Below are 17,979 nucleotides of genomic sequence, written 5' to 3'. Positions count from 1 at the left end.
ATGCTCTTTTTTAAAAAAAAAAAAAACAAAAAAACACTTTCCAGCTATTTTTAGCTTTCTTGAAAATTTTTTTTGTGTATTTATGAAATTATACCCATCAGATTTTGACTTAATTTTCATAATAAATTTTTTTCCGCAAACAATTTTTCCAAAATTTAGAATTTAAAAACACTAATTTGTCATAATTTTAATACTTTTAAATGTTATACTGCTAAAACGACATTCTCTTAAAATTTTACCTTTGTCTTGCTAAATTATGATCTTTTTTTTAATTACTGTTGATTTTTCAATTTTTTTTTTTTAAATTTGTTTGTTTTATTTTATATTTTTTTGTTTATTATATTTTTAGAATAAAATAAAACAGCCCCAGGCTGCACTTTGGACACCCCTGTTGTAGTCCTGTATATAATCACATTAGAAAAGTAGAAGTATTAGAGTAGTATTATTATTATGATTTTAACTTTATTCTTTTTTTTTAATTACTGCAAATTTTTAAATTTGGATTTTTTTTTTGTTTTATTTTATATTTTCTTGTTATTATATTTTTTTATCACATTAGAAAAAGTAGAAGTTTTATTCTTCATACTTTATTCTTTTTTTAATTACTGCAATTTATTAAATTTAGAATTATTTTTTAATTTTTTTGTTTTATTTTATATTTTCTTGTCATTATATTTTTAGAATAAAACAAAACTAACTTTATTAACTTTATTCTTTTTTTTAATTACTGGAAACTTTTAAATTTAGAATAAAAAAAAATATTTTGTTTTATTTTATATTATATTTATTAGAAAAGTAGAAGTATTAGAGTAGTAGTATTAAGTAGTACTATTAGAAAAGTTTCCTCCAATCGGATTTCAAGCACCAGTATAATTTTTCCAGGCACCAAACTGGGATCTGGTCTCCACGTGTGAATGTTTTCTAATCTGTTTCTGTTCTGCAGGAATTCGCACCCCCACGGCAGCCATTACAATCCCATCATGCAGCAGCCGGCCTTGTTGGCTGGCCACGTCACGCTCCCATCCAACCAGACGCTCAATGTCGGGGTCGCTCACGTCATGAGGCAACCCTCGTCCAATAGCCACGCCTCGTCCAAAAAGAACAAACAGCACCAGAATTCTGGCAGGTATGTTGTATATCTCGGTACTCATCGGTGTACTGTAGTACCATGCGTATAATATGCGTATAATATCTTAATTCTTATTTTTCTGTCCTGCGGGCCACATTTGGCCCGCGGGCCGCGTGTTTGAGACCCCTGCCATACAGCATTCATATCAAACTTGCGCGGGTCGCACTTAACATTACACTTTCATATCAAGGCGGGGGCCTCAAAGTAGTGTCCTGCGGGCCACATTTGGCCCGCGGGCCGCATGTTTGAGACCCCTGCCATACAGCATCCATATCAAACTTGCGCGGGCCGCACTTAACATTAAACTTTCATATCAAGGCGGGGGCCTCAAACTAGTTTCCTGCGGGCCACATTTGGCCCGCGGGCCGCATGTTTGAGACCCCTGCCATACAGCATCCATATCAAACTTGCGCGGGCCGCACTTAACATTAAACTTTCATATCGAGGCGGGGGCCTCAAACTAGTTTCCTGCGGGCCACATTTGGCCCGCGTGCCGCGTGTTTGAGACCCCTGCCATACAGCATCCATATCAAACTTGCGCGGGCCGCACTAACATTAAACTTTCATATCGAGGCGGGGGCCTCAAAAATAGTGTCCTGCGGGCCACATTTGGCCCGCGGACCGCGTGTTTGAGACCCCTGCCATACAGCATCCATATCAAACTTGCTCGGGCTGCGCTAACATTAAACTTTCATATCGAGGCGGGGGCCTCAAAAATAGTGTCCTGCGGGCCACATTTGGCCCACGGGCCGCGTGTTTGAGACCCCTGCCATACAGCATCCATATCAAACTTGCGCGGGCCGCACTTAACATTAAACTTTCATATCAAGGCGGGGGCCTCAAACTAGTTTCCTGCGGGCCACATTTGGCCCGCGGGCCGCATGTTTGAGACCCCTGCCATACAGCATCCATATCAAACTTGCGCGGGCCGCACTTAACATTAAACTTTCATATCAAGGCGGGGGCCTCAAACTAGTTTCCTGCGGGCCACATTTGGCCCGCGGGGCCGCATGTTTGAGACCCCTGCTTTACAGAAATTTTCCATTTCTTTTTTTTTTTTTTTCCATTTCTTAAAAAAAAAAGGAATTGTACTACAAATGTTCCGTGTTTTTTTTTTCCCGTCTTTCAGGAACACTTCAGCCTACGAAGTGTCGTCCTCCCAGGCGGTCCTGTCGCCGCAGCGTTCCAAACGGGTGAAGGAGAACACGCCCCCGCGATGCGCCGTGCTTCAGAACGGCTCCGCCTCCATCTGCCCTCCCTCGCAGAGCTGCGGGGGCGGGGGCGGCGGCTGGGGCGCCATGGAGGCGGAGCCACCAGCCACCAGCACAACACGCGAGCATTCCAACCAGCAGCACGTTCCCAGACAGACCATCATCATTCCCGACACGCCCAGCCCCGCCGTCAGCATCATCACCATCAGCAGCGACACGGATGACGAGGACGACCACAAACGCAACAACGGGTCGGTTTTTTATCGACGATAAAAATAACAGCAGAAATTGAAAATTTTCACAAAAATAAACTCTAAAATAATAATTACAAAAATATTAAAAATAAATATTTTTAATAGTAAATAACTCATCGAAAAGTCAACATTTTATGACAATAAACTCATAATATTATCAAGACAAATTAATGTTATTTTATGAGCATAGCGTTAAAATATTAAAGAAACAATCAGAATATTCAGAAAAATAAAGCTTATAATATTATGGGAATAATAAAGAAAAAAGTAACAATAGTTGGAAAATATATTTGTCAAAAATAACAGCAAAAATGGAAATCAAAAAGCATAAAAGTAGCAATTTTCCTATAACAAAGTCGTAATATTATTCGGAAAAATTATGTCATTTTTATAGCACAGAGTTGAAATATTAAAGAAAAAATACATAATTTTTAAAAAGTCGTTTTATTATGAGAAATAAACCAAATAAAATAAAGTTGTAATTTCTGGAAAATTTTGTTGAGGAAAACGTTGGAATATTATGGGAATCAAGTGAAAAATACGAAGGGAATAAAGTCAACACAACATAGAAATATACAAACATATACCAATATTTGGCATTGGCTGATCTCGATCCTTTATAGCTACAATAAAGTTGTAATTTCTGGAAAATTTTGTTGAGGAAAACATTGGAATATTGTGGGAATCAAGTGAAAATACGAAGGGAATAAAGTCAACACAACATACAAATATACAAATATATACCAATATTTGGCGTTGGCTGATCTCGATCCTTTATAGCTACAATAAAGTTGTAATTTCTGGAAAATTTTGTTGAGGAAAACGTTGGAATATTATGGGAATCAAGTGAAAATATGAAGGGAATAAAGTCAACACAACATACAAATATACAAACATATACCAATATTTGGCGTTGGCTGATCTCGATCCTTTATAGCTACAATAAAGTTGTAATTTCTGGAAAATTTGGTTGAAAAAAATGTTGGAATATTATGGGAATCAAGTGAAAATACTAAGGGAATAAAGTCAACACAACATACAAATATACAAACATATACCAATATTTGGCATTGGCTGATCTCGATCCTTTATAGCTACAATAAAGTTGTAATTTCTGGAAAATTTTGTTGAGGAAAACGTTGGAATATTATGGGAATCAAGTGAAAATATGAAGGGAATAAAGTCAACACAACATACAAATATACAAATATATACCAATATTTGGCGTTGGCTGATCTCGATCCTTTATAGCTACAATAAAGTTGTAATTTCTGGAAAATTTTGTTGAGGAAAACGTTGGAATATTATGGGAATCAAGTCAAAATATGAAGGGAATAAAGTCAACACAACATACAAATATACAAATATATACCAATATTTGGCGTTGGCTGATCTCGATCCTTTATAGCTACAATAAAGTTGTAATTTCTGGAAAATATGGTTGAGGAAAATGTTGGAATATTGTGGGAATCAAGTGAAAATACTAAGGGAATAAAGTCAACACAACATACAAATATACAAACATATACCAATATTTGGCGTTGGCTGATCTCGATCCTTTATAGCTACAATAAAGTTGTAATTTCTGGAAAATTTTGTTGAGGAAAACGTTGGAATATTATGGGAATCAAGTCAAAATATGAAGGGAATAAAGTCAACACAACATACAAATATACAAACATATACCAATATTTGGCGTTGGCTGATCTCGATCCTTTATAGCTACAATAAAGTTGTAATTTCTGGAAAATTTTGTTGAGGAAAACGTTGGAATATTATGGGAATCAAGTGAAAATATGAAGGGAATAAAGTCAACACAACATACAAATATACAAATATATACCAATATTTGGCGTTGGCTGATCTCGATCCTTTATAGCTACAATAAAGTTGTAATTTCTGGAAAATTTTGTTGAGGAAAACGTTGGAATATTGTGGGAATCAAGTGAAAATATGAAGGGAATAAAGTCAACACAACATACAAATATACAAACATATACCAATATTTGGCGTTGGCTGATCTCGATCCTTTATAGCTACAATAAAGTTGTAATTTCTGGAAAATTTTGTTGAGGAAAACGTTGGAATATTATGGGAATCAAGTCAAAATATGAAGGGAATAAAGTCAACACAACATACAAATATACAAATATATACCAATATTTGGCGTTGGCTGATCTCGATCCTTTATAGCTACAATAAAGTTGTAATTTCTGGAAAATATGGTTGAGGAAAATGTTGGAATATTGTGGGAATCAAGTGAAAATACTAAGGGAATAAAGTCAACACAACATACAAATATACAAACATATACCAATATTTGGCGTTGGCTTATCTCGATCCTTTATAGCTACAATAAAGTTGTAATTTCTGGAAAATTTTGTTGAGGAAAACATTGGAATATTATGGGAATCAAGTGAAAATACTAAGGGAATAAAGTCAACACAACATACAAATATACAAACATATACCAATATTTGGCGTTGGCTGATCTCGATCCTTTATAGCTACAATAAAGTTGTAATTTCTGGAAAATTTTGTTGAGGAAAACGTTGGAATATTATGGGAATCAAGTCAAAATATGAAGGGAATAAAGTCAACACAACATACAAATATACAAATATATACCAATATTTGGCGTTGGCTGATCTCGATCCTTTATAGCTACAATAAAGTTGTAATTTCTGGATACTTTTGTTGAGGAAAACGTTGGAATATTATGGGAATCAAGTGAAAATATGAAGGGAATAAAGTCAACACAACATACAAATATACAAATATATACCAATATTTGGCGTTGGCTGATCTCGATCCTTTATAGCTACAATAAAGTTGTAATTTCTGGAAAATATGGTTGAGGAAAATGTTGGAATATTGTGGGAATCAAGTGAAAATACTAAGGGAATAAAGTCAACACAATATACAAATATACAAATATATACCAATATTTGGCGTTGGCTGATCTCGATCCTTTATAGCTACAATAAAGTTGTAATTTCTGGAAAATTTTGTTGAGGAAAACGTTGGAATATTATGGGAATCAAGTCAAAATATGAAGGGAATAAAGTCAACACAACGTACAAATATACAAATATATACCAATATTTGGCGTTGGCTGATCTCGATCCTTTATAGCTACAATAAAGTTGTAATTTCTGGAAAATTTTGTTGAGGAAAACGTTGGAATATTATGGGAATCAAGTGAAAATATGAAGGGAATAAAGTCAACACAACATACAAATATACAAATATATACCAATATTTGGCGTTGGCTGATCTCGATCCTTTATAGCTACAATAAAGTTGTAATTTCTGGAAAATTTTGTTGAGGAAAACGTTGGAATATTATGGGAATCAAGTCAAAATATGAAGGGAATAAAGTCAACACAACATACAAATGTACAAACATATACCAATATTTGGCGTTGGCTGATCTCGATCCTTTATAGCTACAATAAAGTTGTAATTTCTGGAAAATTTTGTTGAGGAAAACATTGGAATATTATGGGAATCAAGTGAAAATACGAAGGGAATAAAGTCAACACAACATACAAATATACAAACATATACCAATATTTGGCGTTGGCTGATCTCAATCCTTTATAGCTACAATAAAGTTGTAATTTCTGGAAAATTTTGTTGAGGAAAACGTTGGAATATTATGGGAATCAAGTGAAAATATGAAGGGAATAAAGTCAACACAACATACAAATATACAAACATATACCAATATTTGGCCTTGGCTGATCTCGATCCTTTATAGCTACAATAAAGTTGTAATTTCTGGAAAATTTTGTTGAGGAAAACGTTGGAATATTATGGGAATCAAGTCAAAATATGAAGGGAATAAAGTCAACACAATATACAAATATACAAACATATACCAATATTTGGCGTTGGCTGATCTCGATCCTTTATAGCTACAATAAAGTTGTAATTTCTGGAAAATTTTTTTGAGGAAAACGTTGGAATATTATGGGAATCAAGTGAAAATATGAAGGGAATAAAGTCAACACAACATACAAATATACAAATATATACCAATATTTGGCGTTGGCTGATCTCGATCCTTTATAGCTACAATAAAGTTGTAATTTCTGGAAAATTTTGTTGAGGAAAACGTTGGAATATTATGGGAATCAAGTCAAAATATGAAGGGAATAAAGTCAACACAACATACAAATGTACAAACATATACCAATATTTGGCGTTGGCTGATCTCGATCCTTTATAGCTACAATAAAGTTGTAATTTCTGGAAAATTTTGTTGAGGAAAACGTTGGAATATTATGGGAATCAAGTGAAAATACGAAGGGAATAAAGTCAACACAACATACAAATATACAAATATATACCAATATTTGGCGTTGGCTGATCTCGATCCTTTATAGCTACAATAAAGTTGTAATTTCTGGAAAATTTTGTTGAGGAAAACGTTGGAATATTATGGGAATCAAGTCAAAATATGAAGGGAATAAAGTCAACACAACATACAAATGTACAAACATATACCAATATTTGGCGTTGGCTGATCTCGATCCTTTATAGCTACAATAAAGTTGTAATTTCTGGAAAATTTTGTTGAGGAAAACGTTGGAATATTATGGGAATCAAGTGAAAATACGAAGGGAATAAAGTCAACACAACATACAAATATACAAACATATACCAATATTTGGCGTTGGCTGATCTCAATCCTTTATAGCTACAATAAAGTTGTAATTTCTGGAAAATTTTGTTGAGGAAAACGTTGGAATATTATGGGAATCAAGTGAAAATATGAAGGGAATAAAGTCAACACAACATACAAATATACAAACATATACCAATATTTGGCGTTGGCTGATCTCGATCTTGAATAATCGAAATCGGAGCATCCCCAAATCAGACACTTGGTATCGCTGATACCACCAAGCTGGTGGGGGGGGGGGGTCGTATTTTTCTTGTAGTTTTTAGCATATGTACTACAATATCGCAGTATAATGGCCGCCTTTTCTGAGCGTCCTTGTGCCTGTGTCGTTTCTCCAGCTCCTCATCTAAGCCAAGGAAGAACGTAATCAGCTGCGTGACGGTCCACGACTCCCCCGACACGGACTGTTCCATCAACAACAGTCCTTACACTGTGGAGTCCAGACCCGCCAACAACAACAACAACAACAACAGCAGCAGCTATGACACCAAGACCACCATCTTGGATAATTCCAACAACGGCAACCCGCGTACCATCATCATCCCCCCGCTCAAATCCCAGACCAGCGAGGTTGTGAACGAGTGTGAACGTTTGATGCCAGGTAAAAAACGAACAACGTGACGACGTGTGTAGAATATTTGAATGAATACCCCCCCCCCCGCCTTTTCCTTTCTGGCAGATGCAATGAATCATCAGAATTCCGCCTACAAGTTGAAATCCTCCAATGGAGTGGTCTCGGGCAATAATCACGTCCCGGGGGGCGGGACCGCATCCTACCGACATCAGCGCTCAGGGCCGCACAGCCTTCAGCAGCAGCCTCTTAATCTCAGCCAGGTGACGGGAAGAAACGCAGACTAAACGCAGTGTTTACCCTGGATGGTCATCCGGAATGAAGATATCGGAATACCGCCTGGGTGCACCCTTCACATCATTGGCTTTGCATTTTAAACTAATCATTCAGGGACTGAGCACAACCCCCTGGGGGACCCCTGGACCTGTCTGTCTGTCTATCTATCCATCCATCCTTCCTTCCTTCCTTCCTTCCTTCAATCCTTCCATCCATCCTCCCTCCCATCCATCCTTCCTTCCTTCCATCCACTCATTCCTCCATCCTCCCTCCCTCCCATCCATCCAGCCTTCCTTCCAACCATCCTTCCTTCCTTCCTTCCTTCCTTCCTTCAATCCTTCCATCCATCCATCCTCCCTCCCATCCATCCTTCCTTCCTTCCATCCACTCATTCCTCCATCCTCCCTCCCTCCCATCCATCCAGCCTTCCTTCCAACCATCCTTCCTTCCTTCCTTCCATCCTTCTATCCTTCCTTCCATCCTTTCTTCCTTCCTTCCTTCCTTCCATCATCCATCCTTCCATTCATTCATTCCTTTCTTCCTTCCTTCCTTCCTTCCATCGTTCCATCCATCCTTCCTTCCTTCTTTCCTTCCATCCTTCCATCCTTTCCTCCTTCCATCCATCCTTCCTTCCTTCCATCATCCATCCTTCCATCCATCCTTCCTTCCATCCTTCCATCCTTCCTTCCTTCATCCATCCATCCTTCCGTCCTTCCTTCCTTCCTTCCTTCCTTCCAACCATCCAACCATCCTTCCTTCCTTCCATCCATTCATCCTCCCATCCTTTCATCCTTCCGTCCTTCCATCCATCCTTCCTTTCTTCCATCCTTCCATCCTTTCTTCCTTCCTTCCTTCCATCCATCCTTCCTTCCTTCCTTCCTTCCTTCCATCCATCCTTCCCTTCTTCCTTCAGTCCTTCCTTCCTTCCATCCATCCTTCCTTCCTTCCTTCCTTCCTTCCATCCATCCTTCCCTTCTTCCTTCAGTCCTTCCTTCCTTCCATCCATCCTTCCTTCCTTCCATCCTTCCTTTCTTCCATCCTTCCTTCCTTCTGTCCTTCCTTCCATCCTTCCTTCCATCCTTTCTTCCTTCCATCCATCCTTCCTTCCTTCCATCATCCATCCTTCCTTCCTTCCTTCCAACCATCCTTCCTTCCTTCCATCCATTCATCCTTTCTTCCTTCCATCCTTCCATCCTTCCATCCTTCCTTTCTTCCTTCAGTCCTTCCTTCCTTCCTTCCATCATCCATCCTTCCATCCATCCTTCCTTCCATCCTTCCTTCCTTCATCCATCCATCCTTCCGTCCTTCCATCCTTCCTTCCTTCCTTCCTTCCTTCCTTCCAACCATCCTTCCTTCCTTCCATCCATTTATCCTCCCATCCTTTCATCCTTCCGTCCTTCCATCCATCCTTCTTTCCTTCCATCCTTCCATCCTTTCTTCCTTCCTTCCTTCCATCCATCCTTCCTTCCTTCCTTCCTTCCTTCCATCCATCCTTCCCTTCTTCCTTCAGTCCTTCCTTCCTTCCATCCATCCTTCCTTCTTTCCTTCCTTCCTTTCGTCATCCATCCTTCCTTCCATCCTTCCTTTCTTCCATCCTTCCTTCCTTCCTTCCTTCCAACCATCCTTCCTTCCTTCCATCCATTCATCCTTTCTTCCTTCCATCCTTCCATCCTTCCTTTCTTCCTTCAGTCCTTCCTTCCTTCCTTCCATCATCCATCCTTTCATCCATCCTTCCTTCCATCCTTCCTTCCATCCTTCCTTCCTTCATCCATCCATCCTTCCGTCCTTCCATCCTTCCTTCCTTCCAACCATCCAACCATCCTTCCTTCCTTCCATCCATTCATCCTCCCATCCTTTCATCCTTCTGTCCTTCCATCCATCCTTCTTTCCTTCCATCCTTTCTTCCTTCCTTCCTTCCATCCATCCTTCCTTCCTTCCTTCCTTCGTTCCATCCATCCTTCCCTTCTTCCTTCAGTCCTTCCTTCCTTCCATCCATCCTTCCTTCTTTCCTTCCTTCCTTCCGTCATCCATCCTTCCTTCCATCCTTCCTTTCTTCCATCCTTCCTTCCTTCTGTCCTTCCTTCCATCCTTCCTTCCATCCTTTCTTCCTTCCATCCATCCTTCCTTCCTTCCATCATCCATCCTTCCTTCCTTCCTTCCAACCATCCTTCCTTCCTTCCATCCATCCATCCTTCCTTCCTTCCATCCATCCTTCCTTCCTTCCTTCCTTCCTTCCTTCCATCCATCCTTCCCTTCTTCCTTCAGTCCTTCCTTCCTTCCATCCATCCTTCCTTCTTTCCTTCCTTCCTTCCGTCATCCATCCTTCCTTCCATCCTTCCTTTCTTCCATCCTTCCTTCCTTCTGTCCTTCCTTCCATCCTTTCTTCCTTCCATCCATCCTTCCTTCCTTCCATCATCCATCCTTCCTTCCTTCCTTCCAACCATCCTACCTTCCTTCCATCCATCCATCCTTCCTTCCTTCCATCCATCCTTCCTTCCTTCCTTCCTTCCTTCCTTCCTTCCATCCATCCTTCCCTTCTTCCTTCAGTCCTTCCTTCCTTCCATCCATCCTTCCTTCTTTCCTTCCTTCCTTCCGTCATCCATCCTTCCTTCCATCCTTCCTTTCTTCCATCCTTCCTTCCTTCTGTCCTTCCTTCCATCCTTTCTTCCTTCCATCCATCCTTCCTTCCTTCCATCATCCATCCTTCCTTCCTTCCTTCCAACCATCCTACCTTCCTTCCATCCATCCATCCTTCCTTCCTTCCATCCATCCTTCCTTCCTTCCTTCCTTCCTTCCTTCCTTCCATCCATCCTTTATCCTTTTTTCATCCTTCAAAAAGTGGTGTAAGCTATTTCTTACAAAGAAGCATTAAAGTGAAACTAAAAGTACTAAAACTAAAATCTGCATGTCCATGCATGTTCCTGGTGCCGAGTCCAATAACCATGATGTCCTTGAACGCATCTCTCCGTGAGTCCCTAACATGATCTCCCCCTCCCGTCGTCCTCCAGGCCCAGCAGCACATGGTAGCAGACCGAACCGGAGCTCACCGCCGCCAGCAGGCCTACATCACCCCCACCATGTCTGCTCAGGCCCCATACTCCTTCCACCACAACAGCCCCTCCCACACGGGCGCCGTGCACCCCCACCTGGCAGCCCCGCACCTCCCCAGCCAGCCCCACCTCTACACCTACACCGCCCCCGCCGCGTTGGGTTCCACGGGCACCGTAGCTCACCTGGTGGCGTCGCAGGGCTCGGCACGCCACGCGGTCCAGCATGGGGGCTACCACCCGCCGAGCATCGTTCACCAGGTTCCGGTCAGCGTGGGCCACCGCGTGCTTCCCTCCCCGACCCTCCACCACAACCAGTACCAGACCCAGTTTGCCCACCAGGCCTACATCAGCGCTTCGCCGGCGTCCGCCGTCTACACTGGATTCCCGCTGAGCCCCACCAAGGTCAACCAGTACCCTTACCTCTAGACAAGACACTGGAAGGGGCGGGGCTTCATCCCACTTAGCCCCGCCTCCATCCTTCATCCCTTTGACCTCATGTAACTTGAAGACATGACAGAAGGAAGAAGAAACAAGATTGACAGGTCGATTATTTCGTTTGATTTTTTTTTTTTTTTCGCTAAAAAGGGCCAGTTTTTTTATCGGCCCGTCTTGACTATGGGATTGGGGGGGGGCTGATTGGATGGAAGTTGGGAATCCCAATTGGATTTGAAATTGGATAAAGGTGAAATACGGAAAAAAAACCTGCTGCTCTTCAAAGATAACAAAATATCCATGGCCTTGAACTGTCTTAATATTTCCACGCTTTTCCGGTGTGTCGGGATAAAAAGAAAGCAACTCCGAATTCTTGGAGTGGATTTGTTCCCGGGAATATAACCAACAAAAGACAAGAAACTTTTCTAATGTATTTATAGATTTTTTTTTTTTTTCTTTTATGTTTCTCGATATTTCGGTTTTAGCGATAGCGTCATTCGTAGAATGTAGCAGGCTGCATCGGTCAGTTTCTTTTCGGAATCTCCCGGAATTGTTTTTTTTCCTGATACCAATAGATTTGTTTGCGTTATTTTTAATGTGATTGCACAAACTGGTTATGATAACATAAGCATGTATAATGTGATTATGTGTGTGTGTGTTGTCCGCCATTTTTTAGGTTTTGTTCCCTCGTAGTGCCTTACAGATGACGTAACAGTTTATTCCCAAAGTCACACAACACATCGGAGTGTTCGGATTTGACAGGCTAATGACGGGATACGGGATAAGGTAGCGCTCTTCCAGGTGTAACTTGGTGCAGTCGAATTGAGGATGCTTCATGTCAGAGCTCCTTGATAGGAAGTCGGAATTTTTTTTTTTTTTCACTAAATGTTATTTGGATGTTCTGAACTCCCGTTTCAACACAAATATTCCAGGATATTCCATATTCGGGGATAAATATTCAGGATGCTTCATATTCCAGGATAAATATTAAGGATGTTTCATGTCAGAGCTCCTTGATAGGAAGTCGGAATTTTTTTTTTTTCACTAAATGTTATTTGGATGTTCTGAACTCCCGTTTCAACCCAAATATTCCAGGATATTCCATATTCGGGGATAAATATTGAGGATGCTTCATATTCCAGGATAAATATTAAGGATGTTTCATGTCAGAGCTCCTTGATAGGAAGTCGGAATTTTTTTTTTTTTTCACTAAATGTTATTTGGATGTTCTGAACTCCTGTTTCAACCCAAATATTTCAGGATATTCCATATTCGGGGATAAATATTGAGGATGCTTCATATTCCAGGATAAATATTAAGGATGTTTCATGTCAGAGCTTCTTAATAGGAAGTCGGAATTTTTTTTTTTTTTTCACTAAATGTTATTTGGATGTTCTGAACTCCCGTTTCAACCCAAATATTCCAGGATATTCCATATTCGGGGATAAATATTGAGGATGCTTCATATTCCAGGATAAATATTAAGGATGTTTCATGTCAGAGCTCCTTGATAGGAAGTCGGAATTTTTTTTTTTTTTTCACTAAATGTTATTTGGATGTTCTGAACTCCCGTTTCAACACAAATATTCCAGGATATTCCATATTCGGGGATAAATATTGAGGATGCTTCATATTCCAGGATAAATATTAAGGATGTTTCATGTCAGAGCTCCTTGATAGGAAGTCGGAATTTTTTTTTTTTTTTCACTAAATGTTATTTGGATGTTCTGAACTCCCGTTTCAACCCAAATATTCCAGGATATTCCATATTCGGGGATAAATATTGAGGATGCTTCATATTCCAGGATAAATATTAAGGATGTTTCATGTCAGAGCTTCTTAATAGGAAGTCGGAATTTTTTTTTTTTTTTTTTACTAAATGTTATTTGGATGTTCTGAACTCCTGTTTCAAACGCCAGTGTTGAGCGGAATGCTGCTGCATAACAAATTGTCGATATCACCATCGGGATTATTAGGCCAATCGATCGGAGCCATTGAAAAATATTAAATATGTCAATAGCAACATATACATGGACATAATATTCCAGGATATTCCATATTCCGGGATAAATATTGAAGATGCTTCATATTCCAGGATAAATATTGAGGATGTTTAATTTAATGTCAGAGCTTCTTAACAGAAAGTCGGAATTTATTTTTCCCATATAAAGATGGGAATTTCACTAAATGTTATTTGGATGTTCTGAACTCCTGTTTCAAACGCCAGTGTTGAGCGGAATTCTGCTGCATAACAAATGGTCAATATCACCATCGGGATTATTAGAATATGTACTTATTTTGAATTATTTCTTTTTTAAACATAACTTTAAAAAATATTTTGAAAATATGTTTTAAAGTATTTAAAATCAAATTAAATTTTAATTTAAAAAAAATGCTTAACTTACTTTTGATATCATAATTACAGTATTTATTTACTATTAGGATTTTTTTTCCTTCAGTGGCGGAAACAGGTAAATGAAAGTATAATAAAATAATATTTCAATAACTAACCCTAAGAGAATATGTACTTATTTTGAATTTTTTTTAAACATAACTTTAAAACATATTTTGAAAATATGTTTTACAGTATTTAAAATTACATTTTAATTAAAAAAAAAATGCGTCCATGGACTACAATCTGTTTATGACAGCGTTGCAAAAAGTGTTGAGAAATCATAAAAAAAACAAATAAATATGTTCATATTCTAACCAGGAACGTATACGACCCGCAAACACTGACATAATTGAACATTATATGCAGCTAAATGTGTCATTATGTTCCTTTTGTTTACCCGAGGAACTTCCGAATAGTAGCGGCAGCTCTCGGGCTTCCGTAGCCCGGCAGGAAGCGATGTTGGCCGGGGTGGCGTTGGGAGAGATAGCGCAGGGGTTGTGGAGCTAGAGGAGACTCAGTCGCAGAGTGATGACGTAAGGAAGGATGGGCGGGAAGTGGGTTTTGGCGGTTGAGGAGCGCCGGTTTGTGGTCAGGCGGAGAGAAATGGCGGCTCCATCTTAACGAGGAGGCACCGAGCAGGTTGGTAGTAACACTGAGTTGGTTGGCACGGCAGCCATGTTGTTTAGACATTTGACTTGCGTACACCTGGAAAGAGCAGCTTCCAAGATTCCAGTAGGGCTGTTGCTTGTATTTGCTGCTTTATTTAACTTTACTTTCTTTTCGCTAATAACACAAATAATAATAATAATCGGGAATTCCTGCTGGTTTAGTGAAATTCTTCCCTTCCCTGTTTATGGTATACACCGTAGTACTTGCTTTGAAGTGGGTTTTATTTTTAAAAAATTGTTTTCACATGGCTGTAGTACATGTTGTGTGTTTTTTTATATAATTATTAGAGATTGTTGCAATAATTCTTGTGTATGTTTTATCAGAATGTGTGTTTTTATTCTTTGTCATGCTCATTTCTACTATGATATTTTAGTATTCAGTGTGTCCAACACACAATGGGGCCCTGTATGGCAGGGGTGTCCAAAGTGCGGCCCGGGGGCCATTTGCACGTGGCTTTTTTTATTATTGGCCAGCAGTACAGTTTTTTTTATTATTTAACAACAAAATTAAAAAAGCAACAATCAGCAGTCATTTTACAAGCAAAATTAAAATATTAAGAGAAAAAATGGATATATGATGATAAAATATTTTATGAGAATAAGGAATATTCAAATTTTAGTAGCATAAAGCTGACAAATTGAAGAAAAAAGATTGTGAAATATTAAGAGAAAAAACGACAGAAATATTATGAAAAAATATAATTTATGAGAATAAGGAAAATTCACATTTTAGTATCATAAAGCTGACAATTTGAAAATATTTTTTGGGTGAAATATTAAGAGAAAAAACAGAAATATGATGAAAAATATAATTGTATGAGTATAAGGAAAAGTCACATTTTAGTAGCATAAAGCTGACAAATTGAAGAAAAAATATTGTGAAATATTAAGAGAAAAAATGGAAATATGATGAAAAATATAATTGTATGAGTATAAGGAAAAGTCACATTTTAGTAGCATAAAGCTGACAAATTGAAGAAAAAATATTGTGAAATATTAAGAGAAAAAATGGAAATATGATGAAAAAATATCAAGGAAAATTCACATTTTAGTAGCATAAACATGACAATTTGAAGATAATTGTTTGTGAAATATTAAGAAAAAAAACAGAAATATGATGAAAAAATTTAAAGTGGCCAACCCTGAGCAGGAGGCGATAGAAAAGGAAAATAACAGAACAACAGAATCAAACAGGACAAAATATTAAACACCTACTGTGATATTACTTCCTGTATCTGTTTACTAAATATTTTTCATTTTTCAGTCTGCGGCCCTCGGTGGGAAAAGTTTGGACCCCCCCGCCATATGGACTATGTGTAGCCGGAGGCTGTTTTTTTTTTCTACACTCCAGAGCAGCATTTCATCCTGGTACTTGTATGCCATTATTGTGATATACTACTACGATATACTATATACTACTACGACGCTCAGTGTCGGGAGATCCATTGAAATTGTCATGAAACAGACTACTGAAACATTCCACCGCTTTTGGGAATTTAGGATTTGGTACTTGGACTGCTGTTCTTAATCCCCCCCCCCCCCCCCCCCCCTTCCCGTAGCGCTTGTCCCGCCAAAGAGGTCGGATTGACTGGATTGCGTATTAAAATGCTTGGTAAATACTGGTATGGATATGATAATATACACCACTAAAACATACTGGTGGTCCTCGGAACACTAAATTAATACACAAGTACACAAATGTACTTTAATAGTAATTTAATAGTAATTACAATATGAAACACGGGTGCTCAAAGTGTGGTTTTTTATTTGCTTGCAGCATATTCTAAAAATATAATTTAATAAAACCAAAATCTGCAGTAATGTTACAAAATATTGACTGAAAAAAAGATGAGGATAATGTAATATTATGGGAATAAATTCTAAATATTACAGGAATTAAGTCATTAATTCCTAGAAGAAAAAAAATATTAAAAAAAAAACAAATATTAAGATGTATTGCAATTTGCCACAATTTTATGCATAAAAACTCTGAAAATAAGTCATTTTTAGAATATTAGTTTGGGTAAAGAGTTATGATATTATGGCAGTGAAGACAAGTATTATGAGAATAATTTGAAGAGATTTTTTTTGTGAAATATTAAGAAAAAGATTATTGCATTTTGCCATAATTTTATGCATAAAAATGACAATTTGAAGATAATTTTTATGATATGATGTTATGATATTATTAGTATTATGAGAATAATATCATATATTACAAAAAAAATCACGATTATATAAGAAGAAAGTTGAAACATTTGGAAAATGGAAAAAAAATGATAATTCCCATTTTGGTAGCATAAAGCTGACAATTTGTTTTGTGAAATATTAAGAAAAAAATTACTTCAATTTGCCACAATTTTATGCATACAGACTAAATAAAACTTAAAACTAAATAAAAGTAATTTTTGGAATATTAGTTTGGGGAAAGAGTTATGATATTATGGCAGTGAAGACAAGTATTATGAGAATAATATATTACCAAAAAAATATCAGGATTATATACGAAGAAAGTTGAAACATTTGGAAGATAATTTTTTTGTGAAATATTAAGAAAAAATTACTGCAATTTGCCACAATTTTATGCATACAGACTAAATAAAACTAAAACTAAGTAAAAGTAATTTTTGGAATATTAGTTTGGGGAAAGAGTTATGATATTATGGCAGTGAAGACAAGTATTATGAGAATAATATATTACCAAAAAAATATCAGGATTATATACGAAGAAAGTTGAAACATTTGGAAGATAATTTTTTTGTGAAATATTAAGAAAAAATTACTGCAATTTGCCACAATTTTATGCATACAGACTAAATAAAACTAAAACTAAATAAAAGTAATTTTTGGAATATTAGTTTGGGGAAAGAGTTATGATATTATGGCAGTGAAGACAAGTATTATGAGAATAATATATTACCAAAAAAATATCAGGATTATATACGAAGAAAGTTGAAACATTTGGAAGATAATTTTTTTGTGAAATATTAAGAAAAAATTACTGCAATTTGCCACAATTTTATGCATACAGACTAAATAAAACTAAAACTAAATAAAAGTAATTTTTGGAATATTAGTTTGGGGAAAGAGTTATGATATTATGGCAGTGAAGACAAGTATTATGAGAATAATATATTACCAAAAAAATATCAGGATTATATACGAAGAAAGTTGAAACATTTGGAAGATAATTTTTTTGTGAAATATTAAGAAAAAATTACTGCAATTTGCCACAATTTTATGCATACAGACTAAATAAAACTAAAACTAAATAAAAGTAATTTTTGGAATATTAGTTTGGGG

General features: G+C 37.4%; 1 protein-coding gene across 2 annotated transcripts in view; it reads left to right on the top strand.

The window, feature by feature from the left end:
• The window catches only part of hipk2 (homeodomain interacting protein kinase 2), an 89,077-nt gene extending 72,648 nt beyond the window's left edge, over positions 1-16,429 (top strand). For both annotated transcript variants that reach the window (XM_058088230.2, XM_058088229.2), the window contains exons 11-15: positions 944-1,126; positions 2,259-2,591; positions 7,623-7,885; positions 7,964-8,118; positions 11,140-16,429. In XM_058088230.2, the coding sequence (XP_057944213.2) occupies positions 944-1,126; positions 2,259-2,591; positions 7,623-7,885; positions 7,964-8,118; positions 11,140-11,607 (1,402 nt within the window). In that variant the 3' untranslated portion in view covers positions 11,608-16,429. The remainder of the gene's footprint in view (positions 1-943; positions 1,127-2,258; positions 2,592-7,622; positions 7,886-7,963; positions 8,119-11,139) is intronic.
• The last annotated feature ends 1,550 nt before the right edge of the window (positions 16,430-17,979 follow it).

This window comes from Doryrhamphus excisus, linkage group LG6, assembly GCF_037039965.1.
Source record: "Doryrhamphus excisus strain RoL-2023G ecotype Guam linkage group LG6, RoL_Dexc_Guam_v1.1, whole genome shotgun sequence".
In the NCBI taxonomy this organism is placed as follows: domain Eukaryota; kingdom Metazoa; phylum Chordata; class Actinopteri; order Syngnathiformes; family Syngnathidae; genus Doryrhamphus; species Doryrhamphus excisus.
This window is presented reverse-complemented; position numbering and strand designations above follow the sequence as displayed.